Source organism: Lepidothrix coronata, unplaced genomic scaffold (genome assembly GCF_001604755.1).
Source record: "Lepidothrix coronata isolate B3197 unplaced genomic scaffold, Lepidothrix_coronata-1.0 Scaffold228, whole genome shotgun sequence".
Classification (NCBI taxonomy): Eukaryota; Metazoa; Chordata; class Aves; order Passeriformes; family Pipridae; genus Lepidothrix; species Lepidothrix coronata.
In genome coordinates this window covers 1,016,469-1,036,883 of record NW_016690408.1, presented here as the reverse complement: position 1 = coordinate 1,036,883, position 20,415 = coordinate 1,016,469, and the positions used below count along the sequence as shown (strand labels likewise).

Below are 20,415 nucleotides of genomic sequence, written 5' to 3'. Positions count from 1 at the left end.
ATACCAGTTTCTGGGCAATGGCATGGAAGGCTATAGAATACCCAATTTTGGGTTACACCCACGCAGTGCTGAACTGGTCCCAGTTGTTCTAACTAGGACAGGGTCACCCCTGGTTCCTTTGTAGAACCGGTGACTCCTCAGAGGGGCTGGGATCAGCAGCTCTCCGGGCAGCAGGTTTTGTTACAAGCCTGGTGGCTCCTTCTGCTGATGTTAAACTTTGCTTTACTGATGCTGCATAAACAGTTTCATTATGCACAAAAAGAAAAGAAATCCGGTTGCTAAGATTGAAGTGCTTCACCCGAGCTCCTGGTGTGCCCCGTGGCTTTGGGGGATGTTTCTCTGCACTGAGGTGGTTAAGGGGAGGGATTTTTTTTCTGTAAGAAGTCCTTGTAACAATTTACATAACAACAGATTACAGAAATATCTGGGTCCTTTACAGTCCTGCAGAAATAAAGCCAGAAAACCAGTATCAGCTATTTCCATCGAATCTTTGAATCCATGAGACCTTTAAACCACTTTGCTGGGAAATCCCTATTTGCCACTCTGCCCTTTTTAGAACTAGTTTCCACTTAACCAGTGGCACTGAGTTTTCAAAATGGGCTGATGAGGCTTTGCCATGTGATTCCCATTATCTTAATGGGATCTGTGTGCCTCAGTCCCCACAGAGTAATTTGGAGAGGGTAGCCTGATGGATAATTGGGATCCAGTCACTGAATGGATTGAAGAAATCCAGTGAAGAGGCCTAATGTTCAAGGGGGAGCATAAATTGTTCGGAATGAGAGATAATTAGTACCTGTGATTACCCACCCAGGCATTACAGAATGAACTGACATTTCAGAAATGCAGCTTCATCCCACGGTGGGCGATTGTATTAAAGGCAATTCTGGTGATTGAGTGTCCTTCCAGCAGGACAGGCTTGTTGAAATCCTTTATTCACCTGAGGAATGGTTTTCTTTAGTGCACCTCGTGACTGAATCCCAACCATTTGTGAAGGAAATAAAAGCTTTCCTGGTCTGGCTGATAGCTGAGACCTGTAAAGACCAAAATGGCTCACAGAGGCCACCTTTTGGAAGTGACCATCCTAGTAACAAGGTGAATTTCTGTCTTGCTGTAGTGGTTTTAAAAAATAAAGAGCTAATTCCTATCGTTATTTTGGGAACTGGTACCTCTACAGCAAATACATTCTCCTTAGAATTTTAAGAACAAATTACACCTGTCGACCAGCAATTTGAAATAAAAATCCCATAATTTCTTTTAATTACTTTGAATATTTTTGCATGTGAATATACCTTCTTATAAATGACTGTGTGTTCTCTTAAGTATATGACACATTTGCATAGAAAAACTAACTGCTGAAGAGAAAGGAAATGTTTATTAAAATACAATAATTAAGGCTTTGCCTGCAGCATGTATCCTGCTGCAAGGATTATCCAGTGTTACTGGCTATCTGCTCATTACTAACTCATGTAACTAGCAGTACCTCAGCCATGCCATGAAATTAATTTTCAAGGTGCAATTGGATCTAACAACTCTAGGAAAACAGTCTAACATGAGAATAACTGATCTTTAAAATCAAAGCACCGGTATCACGCTGATCATAAAAGAGCTACAGAGTTGACACCCTCTAGGAGGTCTGGACCTAAGTAAAAACTAACACTGAAACGATATTTTTTTTTGGAAGACATTTGAAAATCGGAGCTCAGACATTCCATATCCTCCCCAAGGTGTCAGGATTTGCTGCAGGGAAGCTGAGGGAGGGTGCCCTTTTCTCCCCCTGCTTCAGACCACCTCTCCGTGGCTCTAAGATGAGAAGCTGCCACAGGCTTGCTCAGATTCTCACTCGTAGGGAGACAGAGTTGACTTCTGGGCTCTGTCCACCTCGATGAGGTGAAAGGGAGTTTCTCTGTAAACTTTGACGGGTTTTGATTTAGGTCCCTAGCCTGAAATTATAGACATGATTTGAGGCACACCTGCTGCCTCCCATTATCATTGGATGGGTGCTGAATACTTAAAAAAAATTGTTTCTATTACAATAATTACAGGGAATTAGTGATTTCTAAGAGCTTTCATGAGGTGGCTAATAAACCCACACTTTCCTGTATGTGTGTCCTAGTTAGGGTTCTCATTTTTGTCTAGATTGAATGGGGATTCCCACAGATGCTTGTCCACACTTTATTAACATGTAATTAGATTTTTTTTTCTTTCAGTAATGTATTAGTACTTACCCTTTAATTACAAGTTGTTTTATTGTGAAAGCTTTGTCACTTATGCAGCTTGTTAAAAGCAGAAGACCAAACTGACTGTGCACAGCACTTTCAGTTAATGAATCCCCAATCATCTGTATTCATGGACAGAAAGGAAAACTTGGCAAATGAATGAGGATGTGGTAAGATTTTGTGTGCCTCTGTGACCATTTGGCTCTCACGAAGATCCCTTTTTGAGCACAAAGGGAACTCTTGCACATGGTTGGTTGTGATCTGTTCCTGTTGGTTAGGAGTCTTACATTTAAATGGCCAGAGATATATCAGGGTAAATTTTTCTATATATTTCTATATATGTTTTTCTATACATGTTTTATTTCATATTTCTTAAAAAAAACCCAGCAGATGGAATAACTTTCTCAACTCAGGGGAGTGGCTGTCAGTGGGAGCCTCTCCATGGCCATAAAGCATCCGTGCAGTGACTCTGCTAATTTCTGGAACCAGTCAATCCTTGGATGACGTGGCATCATTTTGTGAGCATAACTGAGTGTTTTCATGCTGTTTCCTTTAAACCTGAGAAAGTGAAGTTTAACTGGCTCTTGAATTTCGTGCTGGAGAGTAAACTCTGCTTGAAGAGCTGGTGAAAAGCACAGCTGGGAGAATTCCATGCTGAGTAATCACATTTTCTTAGTATTCACTGTCATCACTCCTTTTCAGTTCTTAAAACTCGTAACTTTCTAAATCACACTTGGTTTTTTAGCTGATGTTTGGACGTCTCCTTAGCCTGTTTCATGGTGTAACCAGGGGAAAACAAGATTCAACCATGCTTTCAATGTGACAAAAGAGCCTCTTCTGGCGTGGGTTTCGTTTTCTAGAAATTAACTTCAAACTCAAATTGTCTTTCCCAGATCAAATCTGAGTCAGTGGTGTTAATTCCCAAACCCAGGAGCTCTGGGTGCAGTTCTGCAGGGATGTGGGTGCCTGAGCACCAGTGTATGGGGCAGTTCTTGGGGTTTTAATCCACCTTTTCTAACAGGAGCTAAATTGGCTCCGACAGATGAAAAACTCTGTCAAAATTCTTTTGAACAGCAACTATTTTTGAAACCCACCTGATTGCACAGCTACAAGTGCCTGGGAATGGCAGTGCTGAGCCAGGACACGCTTGTGTGAGATTCCACATAAATGCCATGCAGGAATTTTTGAGGAGGAAGAACTTCTTCCACACTCACACCGAAGGCCCTTCACTGCAGCTGCCTTTGCTCAGCCTTGGGAGATGTGAGTCAAAGTAAACATTTCAACCTGGTCACAAAGGATGAGAAACAAAACATCTCTGTCAGGGAGTGGGACTGAGGCTGCAGGGCTGGGGATGCCAAGGGAATCCTGCCTGCCAGAACACACCCACCACCAACTGCCTGCCGTGGAAACCATAGGATCAAACGGGACTGGGTTAGTAGGGTGATGTGACAACTGTGATGGGGTTTAAAGGCTGTTTTCCTGAGACTTTCCAGTCAAAACAAAACAGCACAACACAACACACAAATGCTTTTTCAAGGTTGGTTTGCTTGTTTTTGAAATGGGAATTTTTATTGTGGTTTTGCTCTCTGCAAACTCTGTTTTAATAATAAAACTTAGCAGAACTCTGTTGAAGTAGAAGTCATCTCATTATCTCTGCTAATGACTACACAGATCAATCAAAAGTGTTTATACCAGAGAAGGATGGGGTGGATGCTCAGAGGGCTGGAGCAGCTCTCCTTTGGGCACAGGCTGAGGCAGCTGGAGGTGTTCAACCTGGAGAAGAGAAGGCTCCAGGGAGACCCTATTGCAACCTTCCAGTGCCTAAAAGGGCTTATAAAAAAGGAGGGAGAATGACTTTTTACATGGACAAATAGTAACAGGACAAGGGGGAATGGTTTTAAACTAAGAGAGAAGAAATTTAGGTTAGATGTTTGGAAGGAATTGTTGGCTGGGAGGGTGGGGAGGCCCTGGCCCAGGTTGCCCAGGGAAGCTGTGGCTGCCCCTGGATCCCTGGAAGTGTCCAAGGCCAGGTTGGACGGAGCTTGGAGCAACCTGGGCTGGTGGAAGGTGTCCCTGCCCATGGCAGGGGGTGGGACTGGATGGACTTTAAGGTCCCTTCCAACCCAAACCACTCCATGGTTCTGTGGTATCAGAGAAGACAACATCAGAACTCAGAGGGGTAAATACTGTGTCAGTGACTAGATCAGGCCATGCAAATTGGGTGCAAAATTTAACTAGGAGATTTTTCTCCATGTTTTCTCCTCTTCCAGAGGTCTTAGCTGGTGTATTTAGAATAAAGGGGCTTTTGAAAGCTCAACCACCTTTCTAGTAGAAAGATGAGTTGTAAGGGCCGAGAAAACAAGCACTCAAAGCTGCAGAAAATCTCTGAAAACAGAGGGGGGAGAGAAGTTTTCAGGTTCTTTGTTTTTACATTATCACAGAACCACAGATTCGTAGAATGGTTTGGGTTGGAAGGGATCCTTGGCCCAGGCTGCTCCCTCTTACCTGGCCTTGAGCACTTCCAGGGATCCAGGGGCAGCCACAGCTTCTCTGGGCAACCTGTGCCAGGGCCCCAGCACCCTCCCAGGGAAATCTTAACATCTGTTCTAAACCACATCTTTACAGCTCCACAAACAGCTGCACGAAGCCCACATGAGCCTCTGGCTCAGCTCTCTGCCCACTCCATTGCTTTCCATCTCAGGAACACCTTTCCCTCTGGCTGGATCCCACGGCAGGTTGTGCCAAGGCAGGTTCTGTTGCACGGGCAGAGTTGAAAGCCAACGGTGCCGGAGCCTGGATGTGCTTTTGGTGGCACATTTCTCTCAGAGGGTCTGCTGTGCTTTCCCAGTGCCCTGCTCACGGCTGCTGGCACAGATGCAGCACAGTGTGACAAATGTCCCACCTGGGCACAGCCCTGGCACTGCCTGATGGTGCAGTGAGCCCTGTGCATGAATCTGTGCTGGTGCCACGTGCCCATCCCCGCCCTGCCAGGCACCTGCTCTGCTTTGCAGGAGGTTCTGGCAGTAGAAAAGTAAAACATGAAACCGTGTCTAACTATTACAGCAGAAAGACTGGATAACTGGGCAGGAGAATCCTCGTATTTATGGATGCTGCTTTAACTCCTGGTTCTTGGGAGCTCCAGGCAGTGAATCCCTGCATTGATGGCTGTGTGCACAAACAAAAAAAAATGACCCATTATGACACCACAGGAGGAGAAGTGTGAGTGTGGTGGTGGAAACTGAGGGAAGCTCCAGCTGGAATAGCCACCTGTCCTGGGCACAGCTGTCCCTTCCAGGACAAAAGGGACAGACTGGACAAGCCCCTTGCGGGGCTAATTAGATAAAAGGCTCCTGGGTAATGGCAGTTTTGCCTTTCTGAAGGGCCTGACTGTCCTCTGAATTTCTGAGAGACTGGGAAGCACGGAAGGGACATTGGGGAAAGAGGAGTGTGCTCATGTTAATTAAAGACAAAGGAGCTCTGTGAGCCAGACTTTGCTGACAGATGTGCTCCCCTGCACGGAGGCAGGAGTGTTCTGCACTCAGCACTGCTCACCACCAGGATTATCTCCCTCTGAAGATGATGTCATGTTTTCATCCTGCATTTTATCCCTCTCCAGCTATTACTTTTTGGCACGTAAACTCATGTGAAGCTGGCATCCCATCCCCTGCATGGGCACAGTGCCACTGTAGCAGATGGGTGAGCAGTGAAACGAGCACAAGTGGCAAGTCAGACCCTGTCAGGGCAACTTCCTTTCCAGGAACAAGGAAACAGCATTCAGTGGAGTTGCTCAGAACCTAACATACAGGTATAATGACATTGCAATGACAGCATAATCCATCCCTGAGCTAAGTTTTGAAGAATGCAAGTTACCAAACACAGGCTCAAAAAGTGAGAAAAGTGTTTTTGTAGTGACTTCGGACATAAATTGCACGGAAGAAAATCCTGAGTCAATAAATTACTTTTCTAATTTTTTCCCTGAAGTAAGGAGTTTTGCCTAAACCCTTTACTAAATGAATGAATGCTTGCTTAGCCTGGAACAGAGGTAAAAGTATTCATGAACTAGACAATAAATGTGGAAAATCTGCCGGTATTAGATGGTCTAATCTGGAATGGTTCCCCAGAACTAATTCAGTTAAGCGAGCCAGATTTTTGTTTTTCAATAATCCTACAGCAATTAAAATGTCTGACTTCAACAGTATTGATCCACGTCTCTGTAAAGAGAGAGGGAGTGAAAAATCCACCACAGGAGAGGCTGGATCTTCTCTTTGCTTTTGGAAGAGCAAGGGCTTTCCAAAGATCCCACACTTTCCAGTCGTGTAAGTCTGGTTTAAGACAAGTGTTGTATCACATTTCAGGCATTTTAGCATTGCTGAATTCATTAGAAAGCACAGGGTTGCTTATAACCGGTTGTAACCTTTCTTCTGATATCAGCTATGATACAAAAGAAAGAAATAAACAAACAAACAAAAAAAGAGTCTTGTGCATTACACTGGTTTCATTTTCTTTTACACCAGCATTAAACACTGTAAAACGGACGTGTTAAACCTTGGAAATAAACATTTTTTTTACGTGATTCTGTGCTGCTGGGCGTTGCTGATGACTGCTTGGGGGTTCCTCCTGTCTCCCTGCCCAGGAGAGGAGTCGCTCACGATTTTTGTGGACAAACGGAAGCTGAGCAAGAGGCCGGAGGGGAGCGAGCCCGGCACCAACAGCTCGGCGGTGACCCTGGAGACGCTGCACCAGCTGGCAGCCTCCTACTTCATCGACAGGGACAGCACACTGCGCCGCCTGCACCACATCCAGATCGCCTCCACCGCCATCAAGGTAGGGCAAAAAACCCCCCCAACAAACAAAAAACTAACAGAAAAATAGTTCCTAGCAAAATGATGATTTTTTTTTTTTTTATTCCGAGCTTTTGTTGACCCGAATTGAAGCATTTTCGATTTATAAGGAAGATTCTAGTTTAGAAGAGGGTCTAAAGATGCAGCAGTGATGTTAGTCTGGGTGAATGGTGCATAATTTGATTTTTACACCTTTATAGGGGCGTTTGGTCATTGAGGCAACCTCATGTAAATGTGTGCTCAGTAACTGCCTTTATAGACACATTTCTATTTCTCCTACTTCTTTCCTTCTTTTTCCTCTTCTTTTAATTTTTTTTAATGTGATTATTGTACTCCTGTGCCTGAAACATTAATTTTATTTAATGTTTGGTCACTGAGGCAACCTCATGTACATGTGTGCTCAGTAACTGCCTTTATAGGCACATTTCTGTTTCTCCTACTTCTTTTCTTCTTTTTCCTCTTCTTTTTAATTATTTTTAATGTGATTATTGTACTCCTGCGCCTGAAACATTAATTTTATTTAATGTTTGGTCATTGAGGCAACCTCATGTACACCTGTGCTCAGTAACTGCATTTATAAACACATTTCTATTTCTTCTACTTCTTTTCTTCTTTTATTTTTTTTTTTTTAACTGTAGTTATTGTACTCCTGTGCCTGAAACATTAATTTTATTACTGTTATTTTTTTTTACTGCCCTTTGGAACAATCTGGAGCTCTTGGCTCTACAGCTTTAGGGAGAGGTGTTATTTTCTGCTAGGAATTTCTCTTAGCTCAGTTTGTCAGTGAAAGCATTCTGTCTACTGACTCTGCAGCTCACTCATAGGAAGTCTCCTCACAGGAGGATGCTTGGCTAAGATCAGAGTCCCCCAGGTACAGTATAAAGCAACAATTTTCCTTTGGAGCAGCTCTCTAACCTTATTTGAAAATAACCTCTGTCAGTCCATTTCCAGCACTGAAGAGCAAATAAAATTTTAGCTTGCAGTTGAATATGCAGTAATTATGGAAGCCTTAATGTAAAATGTGATTTAGAATCCTTTCTGCTCATTGGATCTTTCCACTGGTAACCAAGATGTTCACTAAAGACCACCTGAAGCCAGATGTAATTTCCAACTACCCTGGCTGTCAGTGAGGCCAATATGAATTTAGTTCCCTGGAAGTGCCTTTACAGGGAGAAGGGGTTGAGCAGAATTTGTGGATTGACAGCACCTGCTGGTACATGGAGGATATTCCTCCTGTCCCATCCATCCAGGAATGGTGGCAGGGCAGCTCACCCAGCTGGACTGTACCATACTAGCAGGGTTGTTTATGTTTTAGGAAGAGAGAACTCAGAGTATTAATAATGTTTCATGTAACTCATCCTCTTCCTAGGAAGAATATAACTATCCTTTTGGGAATGTGTATGTGAATAAAATGAAAAAAAACACCCCCAATATGCTATATGGAACAGAAAATACTTAAAGCACAAATCAAAAGCCATGATATTTGCAGTTAAATCAGAGCACTTCAGTGCACAAAGGAAATCTGCCACCCCAGTTCCTGCAGGTTTGGACTTCGACAGGAACAGGAATAATTTGCTTTGCTGTTTGACTGGTTGGTTTGTCACATTTGCTGTGACTGGGCAGTCTGAAACTGTGACAGGAGTGAAAAAAACATTGCACAACTGTTTGCACAGCAACGTATTTGGGGACTGTAGTGTCCAGAGATGGCTTTCTTCGTGGCTGGACACCCCTAAAACATTATTTGAGAAGAGAGATTAAAAAGACGCTCTCTTTCTTTCAAAAGTACACAGACAACCCCTCTCCCCCCCAAAACCAAAGCCAGTATTTCTTCCTTTCCCCCCCCCCCCAAATCAGTATAAGACTCCCTTTTCAAGTTAAGCTACATCACTCTCACACCTCTTTCTTTCTCTATTCATATGAAAAAAATGGCAGGTTTTCTCCTAAAAAGCAAAAGGATGATATTTATAAACACCACAGTGTATGTTCTAAGCAAGTTACTACATTCATTCTGTGTCCTTCCTTGTGATTTTTTGTTTCTCCTGATTTTTCTGTGTTTTAGGCTGTCTGGTTTGTGCAGTGTAAACCAGGAACACCTTAATAAGATTTAGTGATCACTTATTTATCAACAAAAAAAAATGTAAAAATAACAATGTGGAAAGAAATATTATCTCATCTACAGCACCATGAAATAGTAAGGAAAAAAAATATAAGCATTCAGCAGCAGAACAGAGTCTTGAAGCTGCCTTAAAGCACCCCCAAGGATGGATTTATTTAGCACAGGAAAGAGGATGAGCAGCTCTCCCACTCACAAATCAGGGCTGTGTCCAGGTTTGGCCACTCAGTTCCTAATGTTTCCATCCTCTCAGACTAATGAATTCTTCCTTAATAGATTAAGGTCTAAGGTCTTTCCAGATGGGACACAGAATGTGATCCATTAAGTCTCTGAGTTACAGAGCCCAATCAACAAGGCATCAAATATTAGGTGAGAGTGATCAAGCTCAATTAGTCTTCTGGAAAAAAAAAAATTAAATAAAATCAGCAAGAGATGTCTGTTTTCCTAAATTCTAAAGATGTCTCTTTAGAAAGCAACACATAATGAATAATTTTTTTCTCGCTTATGGAATTGAAGCAATTAACACTGGAGAAATTCTTATCTTCTTTGTTCAATGTCACTGAGATATGTGATTGCTGAATATTCTTCTCACAGTTCTTGTTATATTATTTTGTGGGACTGATGCAGGAAGACAATATTTTGATAAGTTCTATAATTAAGCTTTTCTAACAAAAAACGAAGTTGTCACAGAGAAAGGAAAGCATTAAGAAGAGGAAAGTGAGAATTAACATTAAAGCCTTCATATTTAGTTTTTATTTACCTAGTGAGAAACAACACTATTCATAGCAAAGCCTGCTAATGTGCAGTATGAGGAAAGGAGTGGGAGAGATGAATTTGATGAATCAAGTTTGTTAATCAAATTTGCCTGTAATCAAGTTTGTTACCGTGACATAATTACCCTTAAAAGCAGCCCTGAGGCTTTGCATTAATCACACGGACAATACATTGCTTAGTCCACATTTAAAAAGGTAACATCATCCTGCTACAACATTATCTGACTGGAAATCAAAATGTCCATGGGAGAAACCCGTAGCTTGTATCAATATTTAACTTATTTAACAGTCCCTGAACATACATTCCTTCAGTATTGTATTAAAAAAGTGTTACAGTATTTGCCTCTTGGGGGATTACAGTGTTTTTCTTTTGGAGGATAGCACCTTCCATCCCAGAATTCATCTCCTTTCATGGGAGCTGGGCGGGGAGACCACAGAATACATGTTATTTTAGGGTCCAAACAGTTGTAGGACAGCCACAGTGCAACAAAAGAACAGGAGGCAACAGAAGAACAGATGCATAAATTGAATTTTCCACCAGCTATTTACAGCCAGATTACGGCCCATTTATTCCATCTGAGTGAGAAAGAATAAACATCCCTGAGAACGTGCCCTCTAATTTCAATTAAATTTTATTGTGCAATTTGCTTTTTACTTTCCCCCAAACACTTTTTTTTTTTTTTCTTTGCTACGAGAGATTTAAGCATTCTGTTGTCTTTGAAAACTTTTGATTACAACCAACAGGGCTCTATTGTGATGGTAACTATATCTGATTATCTATAATTAACCCATGAATGACTCATGGTGGGCTGTTAGAAAGGAAACGTAAGTGTAATGAAATTAACTTCTCACTCAAAACTCAGCCTGAAATACAGACCTTTTTTTTTTTTTTTTGGTTGGTTTTTTTTTGGTTGTTTGTTTGGTTTTTTTTTCTTTGTTTTGGAGCTCGCTTGATTCAATATTTTTTCCTTTCATATCTCACGTTTGAACGTGCTTTTCCGTGGGTTCCAATAATTGCTGTAATCCAAAGTAGAAATGCTAAAATACTATAAAGCCATGTGCTTTCGTCAGGTTTCTGGCAAATTCAAAATTCTCAATTGTTTGCACACTTTTGCATGAACAGCCAATTTTTTTGGAAGCTTTTGAAATCCAGATCTTGAACCCTTCTTGCCTTCATTTTATGAATGCTTTTGCAGGTTTCTTTAGAAATTCCACTCAATATTAAAAGCTTCACAAACCCAGCTCACTATTTCTATAGCTAGAATTTTAAATTTAAATTTAGGTCATTATTTAACCTTACCAGAAGACCAGGGACCTGCAGTTAGACCCTGGGCATCACCCTTCAGGTAGCAAAGAAGTCTCTGTACTATCTTCTACAGCACAGGGTTTGTGTTTGTCTCATTGTAAAAAGGAAATATAGGAGGTTTTATAGATTTTTAACCCAAAGTTGGAAATCTTTGGGTTAAATTCATCCCAGGTGTAATGAAATCTTGTGACTGCCACGTGTGGATTGTTAACTAATTCTAAGAACACACTAAATATTATTAAGGTTAGGGGTTTATTTCCATATCTTATTGAGGAATTTCAGGTGATGATATTAAGAACAACTTTAAGTCATTTGGACAGCTGAGTTTTAATTAATCTGAATCTCCAGGGCTGCTTTCTCTGAAGGGTGACAGAGAGGTGAACTCCTCAGTGGGTAAAGCAACACGAGTCCTGGGGGAATGTGGCCCTCACTGTTTGAAACCGTGAGAGAAAAGGGGGGAAAAAACCTAAAGTATATAAAGAGGGCTTTCAAGAAGGCTGGAGAGGGACTTTGGAAAGGGCAAGCAGAGAGAGGACAAGGGGTAATGACTTTACGCTGACCGAGGACAGGGTTAGAGTAGACATTAGGGGTAAATTCTCCCCTGGGAGGGTGGGGAGGCCCTGGCACAGGTTGCCCAGAGAAGCTGTGGCTGCCCCTGGATCCCATGGAAGTGTCCCAGGCCAGGTTGGACGGGGCTTGGAGCAACCTGGGCTAGTGGGAGGTAGTAGGACTCTGCCCAATGCATTGTTTGTTAAGTCTTGTGTTTGGTGGTTTGTTTTTTTTGTTTGTTTTTTTTTTTTTTAATATTTAAGCACAAATATGTTTTATTTACCTCAAGGGGTACCATAAAAATTCCCCAACAGTCCTGTTAATGTGATAACAGATAAGTAGAAAGGCAGATTTTTAGGATGCCAAATTTCTGCTATGGATTTTATATCTTTTTTTTTTTTGCCACTACCGACTGAGAGAGAGAAGGTTCAGTTTAGATATTAGGAAATCCTTCCCTGGGAGGGTGGGGAGGCCCTGGCACAGGTTGCCCAGAGAAGCTGTGGCTGCCCCTGGATCCCTGGGAGTGTCCAAGGCCAGGTTGGACGGGGCTTGGAGCAACCTGGAATAGTGGAAGGTGTCCCTGCCCATGGCAGGGGGTGGAATGAGATGAGCTTTAAGGTCCCTCCCAACCCGAACCATTTTATGATTGTACGATTCTAAAAGCAGAGCAGCAGGTGAATGCAGTGCCACGTGTCACTAATCCCCTCAGAATGCACACTCAGCACCAGCACTGACACCATCCAGCCCAGCAGCTGCAGCAGACACTGGTTAAAAGAGGTGTTTTTTAGCAGCCTCTGGTCCCAGCGCCGCTGTCTCAGAGCATTCTCATGTGCAGAGGAGTGATGAGTGCAAGGAGCTACAACATCACCTGCTCCTTCCAGCACAGCGTGAGATGCCTTTTCAAACCAATAAAATAGCACATAATGGAGATGCTGGGATATGCCTTTTGGAGAGAATTTAGATAACTGTTCTTCTTCGCTTAGGGAAAAAAAACAACCAGCATCATGAAACAACAACATGCTTTATCATATGACATGATAAAGCAAACCAAATTGGAGGAGTCTGGTATATTAGTTATTTGGTTTAGTCAAGAGAGAAGAGTAAAAAAAAAAAAAACAAAGCCAGGGAAATAAAGACTGCCAAACCCTGAGCAGGCTATAAATATCCATATGTAAATGAGAGACCTTAACAGCACTCACACAACACTTGCCATCACAGTTGTCAAAAACCTATAAACAATTCATATCACAGTTCCTTAAATGTTCCATATTCTCTTTCTTTTTTTTTTTTTCCCCTAAAACCCCTGAAACTAAAGTAAATAAACCCAGAAGATGGAGAAGGGTTTTGATACTGAGACATCCACTGTGAACATATTGAACAGTGCAGTCAGAGCAGAGCACTCCAGTACGAATGTGGAGGCACTCAGATTTGTATGGATTTTAATTTGATCTTTATTCTGGCTGGGTTGAGAAACTTGAGCACTCTGCCTGTCCTCCGCTCTCTAATTGGCAACTACTGCCTGTCAGCAGGTCAGAGAATGTCAAGCAAGGACTATAAAATTCACAGAACATTTCCCTGCCTCTGAACTCTCAGAAATACGAGATATCGTGTATCAACAGCTTGTATGAACACAAAGGTCAGATTAGGAGGAATACCTCAGAGGAATAGAGACTATGAGGCAGAAGAAATCAGAGTAGAGAACAATAAAAGGCTGTGCCAAGTTTTCCATGTACATGTTATTTTTCCTAGAGAATTTTTGCCCATAATACATTTTTACGTGTTTGCTGTTATAGTTTAGGATTCAATTTGCAACCATCCTTTTCAGTCTACCCACTTAGTGTGAAAAAAACCTGAAAATATCCTTTGTGTGAGAATCCTTCGTAGGTGACTGGCACTGAGAGTCACATCATTTGCTGTCTTCTGCACTTCACCCTCATTTCTATCTTGTAGACCTCCACCAGGTGCTTCAGCAGGATTTCCATGTCTGACAGCAAAACTGTAACCTAAGCTCTTACAAGATGACACATATAATGCCTCTCTACACTGTAGCAGGAGCTGGGTTTAAGAAAGGTTTTATTATTCACCCAGGGGACTTTCTGTACTATAGAGTGATCTTTACTTTTCAGATCTTTAATGTCTTAAAGGTTGGAAGTTTCATCACTGTTCTCTAGACTTCGTAACTGAATCGAGTGGGTAAAATAAAAGGTGTTTCTAATTTTGCCTGGTGAGATTCTGACCTTTTCTGATGAGCAAACTCCACTGACGTCAGAGGAGTGCCTTTGCACGCACACCCCTATCCCTGAGATCAGAGTTGCACAGTTCAGCCCCAGCTGTCTCTTCCTAATCTGTCAAAATACTGTTCATTATCTCTGTAGATAAGTAATTCAGCCCTCTCATTCCCAGGGAAGAGTTCATACATTTCATGGTATTTTTCCTTTGATTTCTATTAGAAGTAATATAAAAATAAATAACACCTGTGTCACTGTCACAGGAATTCATAATTTTCCAATATTTATAATAATTCCACCAAATGGAGGATATGTGTATGCAGTCTCCCACTAAATAGGTAGATTTTTAAGGAAATTTAATTGTATCTTCTCCAGGAGTACCTAGAGCCTGGAAAAAGAAATTTCATGTTTTTCCTTCAACTTTTCATGAAATCCTTAAGGTGTAAAAATAAGTTGACAATAACAGAGAACGTGCTTTGAAAGGGGACCATTAAAATATTTTCCCTGTCACGTTTTAGTCCACTCAAGAGCTTTGTTCATACTCTGGTTCCCTGTTTGAAATCTGACATTCACAGCAACACTGAGCCATTTGTATCATTGTCAGAAGGAAACAGCCCATGTTCCTTCAAGCACAGCAATTTACAGACTTGGTTAAAGAATGGTGCTAAAATGTGTGGGTCTGCTTTTCTGACTCTGATGTTGGTTCACACAGGGGAGGATCTGTCCTTCCTTGATGAAAATGTACAGAACTGGCAAGTCTACAGCGTGTGATTTAATTTCTACCCTGCTATCACAGTGTAATGGCTTAGAAAGAATTGTGCACTACAGGCAAGAGAAACTTTCTGAGAAGCAAAAGGGCATGAAGGAAATACAGGGTGACACGTGAATTTACACATATTTCCTTATGTATGACATTTAATTGAGAACAACTCCTGTCAATAGGTTTTTCACCTCCCACATCATGAAAGGAGCTGGACACTTGGATGCCTAGAAATGCCCAAACTTCCACGGGAGTCTGCATGGAAACAAAACAAAACCTGCTGGTGGTTGAGTTCCTTTCGATTCTGAGCAGAACAAAGTCCTCTCACTCCACAGGACTCTGCAGACTGGATAATAAGTGCTGCTCTCTTTTCATATGTTACCTCTTTTTCCTTCTGAACTTCCCTCTTTCCCTAAATTCTCATGCTCATAGGAGCTCGAGCTCTTTCTCTTTCTGGTTTTTTTTTTCTGGTGGAAGAAATGCTCTTGCCCTTCTGATGCGTCGTTCTTTGCCCTTGGCGTTGTCTCATCCATGTCAGGAACAGAAAGAAATGAATAAAACCCTTGGACATGATTCTATGTTCTAAACATCTTTTGCAAAATTCGTATCAATGCAAGACCCATAGTAGGACACATTCATGCACGTTTTAATGAACAGGTCTTGATATCTGATAGGTCTTTCTATTCCCACGAATCAGGGTGATTTGAAGGATTTGCCAGCTGGGCCCAGCAGTCTGTCTGGATAACATTGCCCTCAGAGCCTAATTCTAAGAGCAGGCTTCTGTGCATTTAAATATCCCTTTTTATTTTGTGCACGAAATAACAACGTTGGGAATCACTCAGTTATTGACCAAAACTTTCCAAAGAGCGCCCAGCTCGTCCACCCACAAGTCTTTCAGGATGGTGAATGAGCTCAGGTCCAAGAGCAGAGTTTGATGAGCCAGGCTCAATGCCAGAGGTATTTCCACCTGCCAAAAACATGGAAATGCCCATGGTGCAAATCCAGAATGTTCCACTACAGGCAATGTTGATTTGCACTGGGGAAGATCTGGTATTTTCTTGAGGAAAATAGAGGATCTCGGTATATCTGCAGGGGTTTCCCACCCAGCTGTAATTCCTATCTCTCCAAATGGCTTTTATGTTTGAATTCTTTGTGTTCCAGTTTCCTCATGGTCTCTATTACTGTAAATTCGCAGAAATGCCTGAGTTACATTCGCTATATTTGAAGTTATGAATATTTTGATTATTTAATCGAAGTCAGCAAATTTACGAATTCAGTTTTTGCTTTTATTCTGAGTAAGACTTTAAACTGATTCGAAGGTGCCACTCAGATTCAGTTTTGGACAGAGAGATATTCTTTCATTTGAGTGTTCCTTAAAAATTTAAGGGACATGAGGGATAAGGCACGTGGTGGGATCACTGGGGTGTCTGTGCAGGGCCAGGAGCTGCACTTGTGAGTCCCTTCCAACTCAGGATATTCCATGATTCTCTATTTGAATGAAAACATGGTTTGGTACTTACACCTACTTACACCTTCCCTGTTCTCCTTCACTAAAAGGAGTTTCCACAATCTTTAGCCTTTTGAGTGTTTGCCATCACAAGTTTCTACATTTAAGGGTGAGTACAACCACAACCATCTCAGGCCCTGTGCTACAGGGTTCTGCACTTGACTGTGCATATTTGACAGGACTTAGGTGTAAAAGAAATGATCTTTCTCCTCATATATTTTGACAGACCAGATCCAAAAGACCAGACTTCTGGATACAGAACACAGCTACCAACTCTCATTTCCAAAACATTTTGACTGAACTGTGAAACCTGGATACAGCTCTCCCTTCCAAGCTGTGGCAGACAGACAATAGAATTATCTGGAATACAATTGGTCTCAGAGGGAATAAAAAGGGGAATTTATATTATTTTGGCAAAAATATCAGGGGTCTAAGGTTTCTTTGCAACCAAACATTTTTTCTATTGTATGGTTCTTCACTTGCAAATCTGCTTCTTTCCTCTTGACCTGACTTCCCCTGTAATTTTTATTTTATCTATAATAGTGCTTATTATCACAGCAACAAAAATTGTTACCTGAAAAGCAATTTTTACTTATATACATATAATTGATAATTAGAAGGGTTGTTTGGTTCACAGTGGAGAGTTCTAGGTAGAACTGTGTGAATGTTTGTATCTTGATCAAATATACCCTCAGGTGTATTTACCCTCATCTCAGGCTTGCAGCAAGTTGTCCTAACACAGGAGGTTTACATCCCAGATAAAACACCTCCTTTCCCACTCATTCTTACCTGGTGCTTCCTCAACTACTTCTGTCTGCAGCCAGGCTGTAAATGCTGATGGTTCTGCATTCCAGACTTAGCAACTGGAATGGCAACAGAGAGAACTTGGGAGAGTTTTTTTCCGCTGTGAATAATTTCAATACGAAGATTGAACGTGGTAAATGAGAACCAGTTTTCTTCTTTTCTGACCCCTGGGGTTTAAACTGTTTGCAGATAAGCCCTGAAATTATAGAATCCCACAATGGTTTGGGTTGGAAGGGACCTTAAAGCCCAACCAGTCCCACCCCCTGCCATGGGCAGGGACACCTTCCACTAGCCCAGGTTGCTCCAAGCCCCGTCCAACCTGGCCTTGGACACTTCCAGGGAAGTGGTTATGGGCATTGCTCCTTTAACTCGCTTAAATAGTTTAGAAAACATCAATGTATGTGCAGGCATCAGAATAGACTCAACACTGATCTGTTTGGTTCACTGTTCTTCAGCTAATTCGATATTGGCCTTTGGAGTTTCAAATGCAATTGCAGATAAATATTTGAAGATGCTTTTTTTCCCCATCAAATAATAAGAAAACAACACATGGTAGGTGCCAGAGATTTGTTTCTGGATCTTAAGTCTGTTATGACTTATACAGCTCTCAGGCCCTGGCACAGGCTGCCCAGGGAGTCCCCATCCCAGGAGGGATTTAAAAGATGTGTAGATCTGGCACCTGGGGACATGGTTTAGTGGGGGAACTGTTGGACTCAATGGACTTAGAGGTATTTGCCAACCTAAATGATTCCGTGGTTCTATGATTCAGTTATTCTATGGTTCAATTATTGTATGGTTTTAGGATTCTATGATTCTATTGTTCTGTGACACTATGATTACATAATTCTGTGATTCTATGATTTGAAGATTCCATAATTCCATTATTCCATGATTCTGTGAACAAGTTTGTCAATCCTAATGGCCCACTTTGAGTAAGATTCATATAATGTGGCCATGCCCTATGCATGACATACATACTGGCTGCAGCAGTATTTGAACATCAGATTCCAGTCTCAGACCTTCTTTCCATGTTTTTTTTACGAGTCTGTGGGATTTAAAGGCAAAGATTTGCTTTCACCACAGGTTAACCTACACAATCATCGTGTAACAACATAATCAATCAAAGTTACAGAACAACAGACCTAAATTAGTCATCTACCACTGAGAAGCATCCCTGTGAAATGAAGTTTAGAGCTTCAGTATTGAATTGCTTTTCTTTTCTAGTACAAATTTCACCAAGCTAAACTCCCTTTAACTCGAACATCTGATAGGGGTTTAATGGTTAAATTATAGATCAGTTGTAGCTGCTGACTCTGTAGGTAGGTCTTCAAATGTGCTGGGAAGCATTAAAACCAGCAGCATAAAAATAACAGTTTAGCAAAACCATAAATGGAGAGTTGGCAGTACCAGTGAGACAGAAAGGGCAAATGTGCTACAGTCATTTACCAGAGGGAATAAATGGGTGGGAAGTAATGAGGGTACAACCTAAAAATAAATCCCTACAAACACCTATGTGAGGCAGGCAGAGCGAGCCAGCAGAGAGGCAGGGACAGGAATGTGATTTCTTTGGAGAGGTTGGAATGACAACCCAGTGAAGGGGAGTCTGACTGGAGGATGGGAAAATAAAATGGACATGCAAAATGTCCTGCTGGGATGTCACTGGGAGAGGGGCCAGCTTTGGGGTGTAACAGATGAGGCAAAGTCCAGATATTGTAACCAGAAACTAAATATTGTAATTAGATGATTATATAAAGTTGCAAAGAGCCTCTGCAGGCAGGGTGTGCAATATGTTTTTGTGCACCCCCGATGTCACATTAAAGAAGGGCTTTTTTTCGCCTTTCGATACTCAAAAATAGTCCAGAGAATTATTTCTCTGTTTTAGAACTGCACAGAAACATATAATCCTAATAGGATCTCCATGGAAAATTGGGTTCTTAATTAACCTGCCCTTATCATTTTGATTTTTGAGCTTCAGGTCTTAAAATGCGTTATTTTTAGGACCTAATGTTAACCTGTCACATGTTTTCATTAGCACAAGTTTCTTCTATTTTTTAACTCTTAAAAAATAATGCATATATAATTTTTGAAACTGACCCCTTTGGAGGTAAAATGTTTCCAGATGATCTAAAGCTAATTTTTATATTTACCAACCTGGTCTTTTTCCTGATACTTCACAAAGAAAAGGAACATTTTAACTATTCATTGTAATTAAGGAAGGACTACAGTTTTTCTTCATACTTTCCCAACTTAAAAAAAAATAGGTTTTTTCATTCAGCTGCGGTATTATTATGACTAATAACCTCTGTGAGTATTATAAAGGGACAAATCATCCTGTCTTCCTGAAATTAATGGGGACACAGTGAAAAATCCCAGTAGCCTTAGCACTGGATATTGGAACTGATCCATGAAGATATGAATCCTGTTCCTAATACTCTTGGAAAGTCCTTGCATGGGATTTTGTAGTTAGATGTAAGAAGATGGCCTCCCTTTACAGTCTGTGCCCCAAAATTTCTTTGTCCTTTATACAGTAATGGAATTACGTTTGGAGAAGGATGCAAAGTTAGGAATTGGGTTTTGCGTCAGTAGGCAGCTTTGCTTTTGCTTTCTGCAGATACCTTGAGGTTTTTATAAACATGAAATATCATTTTAATTTGTATCTGCACTGTCCTCTCTGCTTCTAATTTTATCTTTTAAACCGAATATATAGATTTCATTTACTGTTTGTTGCTCAGCTCTCTCTTTAGGCCATAAAAGCCGTGAAAACATAATATTAGTGTTAATTTAAGTAAGATATGAGCAAGTAGACATAGCTAAATGGAAACTGAGACAAAATAGTCAGTTTTTATTACATTTTTGCCAAGCTCTGCTGCTTGTCCATAAAAGAACTTCACTGTCATCTGTTCTTCAAGATTAATTAAAAGAGATAACCTGTTCTTTCAGGGAGAGTGCCTGTCCTCATTCTCTGTATGAGGCTGATGCACCTTTGATTTGTGAAAATGCGGGAAATAAAGGCTCTGGCAACACTGCCCTGACTGGTTTTCCAGCGGCCTCATTTCCTGCAGACTTCCTGGTTGCATTCCAGAAGGATGCAACGGGAACGTGGCATCTCACAGGCAAGGGATTAAAAATGTCCTTGAGAAGGGGAAAACTGTGGCTCTGATACCAGGACTGTCAGTGCTGCCAGACTCCTTTCAGTGTTCTCGTGGATTCTCTGGGAATTCACAGCCAATAAATTACTCCCCGTGATAGTGGGGAATAGACTTGAGAGGAGAGGTGATTGCTCTCTATCCCTAAACAGCCTTTAAAAAAAACATCATA

The 20,415-nt window shown here is 41.4% G+C and overlaps 1 protein-coding gene and 2 long non-coding RNA genes across 5 annotated transcripts in view; 1 reads left to right on the top strand and 2 right to left on the bottom strand.

Annotated features, from left to right (window-relative positions):
* LOC108506711 (BMP/retinoic acid-inducible neural-specific protein 3) overlaps nucleotides 1–20,415 on the top strand; it is a 159,408-nt gene that overhangs the window by 88,250 nt on the left and 50,743 nt on the right. For both annotated transcript variants that reach the window (XM_017834046.1, XM_017834047.1), the window contains exon 4: nucleotides 6,850–7,040. In XM_017834046.1, the coding sequence (XP_017689535.1) occupies nucleotides 6,850–7,040 (191 nt within the window). The remainder of the gene's footprint in view (nucleotides 1–6,849; nucleotides 7,041–20,415) is intronic.
* On the bottom strand, nucleotides 2,431–5,996 carry LOC108506714. Of its 2 annotated transcripts, none has more exons than XR_001877863.1 (3): nucleotides 5,212–5,996; nucleotides 3,311–3,500; nucleotides 2,431–2,985 (listed from the first exon to the last, which is right to left on the bottom strand). It is a non-coding gene; the product is annotated as an uncharacterized LOC108506714 (long non-coding RNA). The 2 variants fall into 2 exon arrangements; XR_001877862.1 differs by having other exon boundaries at nucleotides 5,278–5,408.
* LOC108506715 lies at nucleotides 14,928–17,832 on the bottom strand. The gene is made up of 4 exons (XR_001877864.1): nucleotides 17,777–17,832; nucleotides 17,083–17,156; nucleotides 15,169–15,310; nucleotides 14,928–15,041 (listed from the first exon to the last, which is right to left on the bottom strand). It is a non-coding gene; the product is annotated as an uncharacterized LOC108506715 (long non-coding RNA).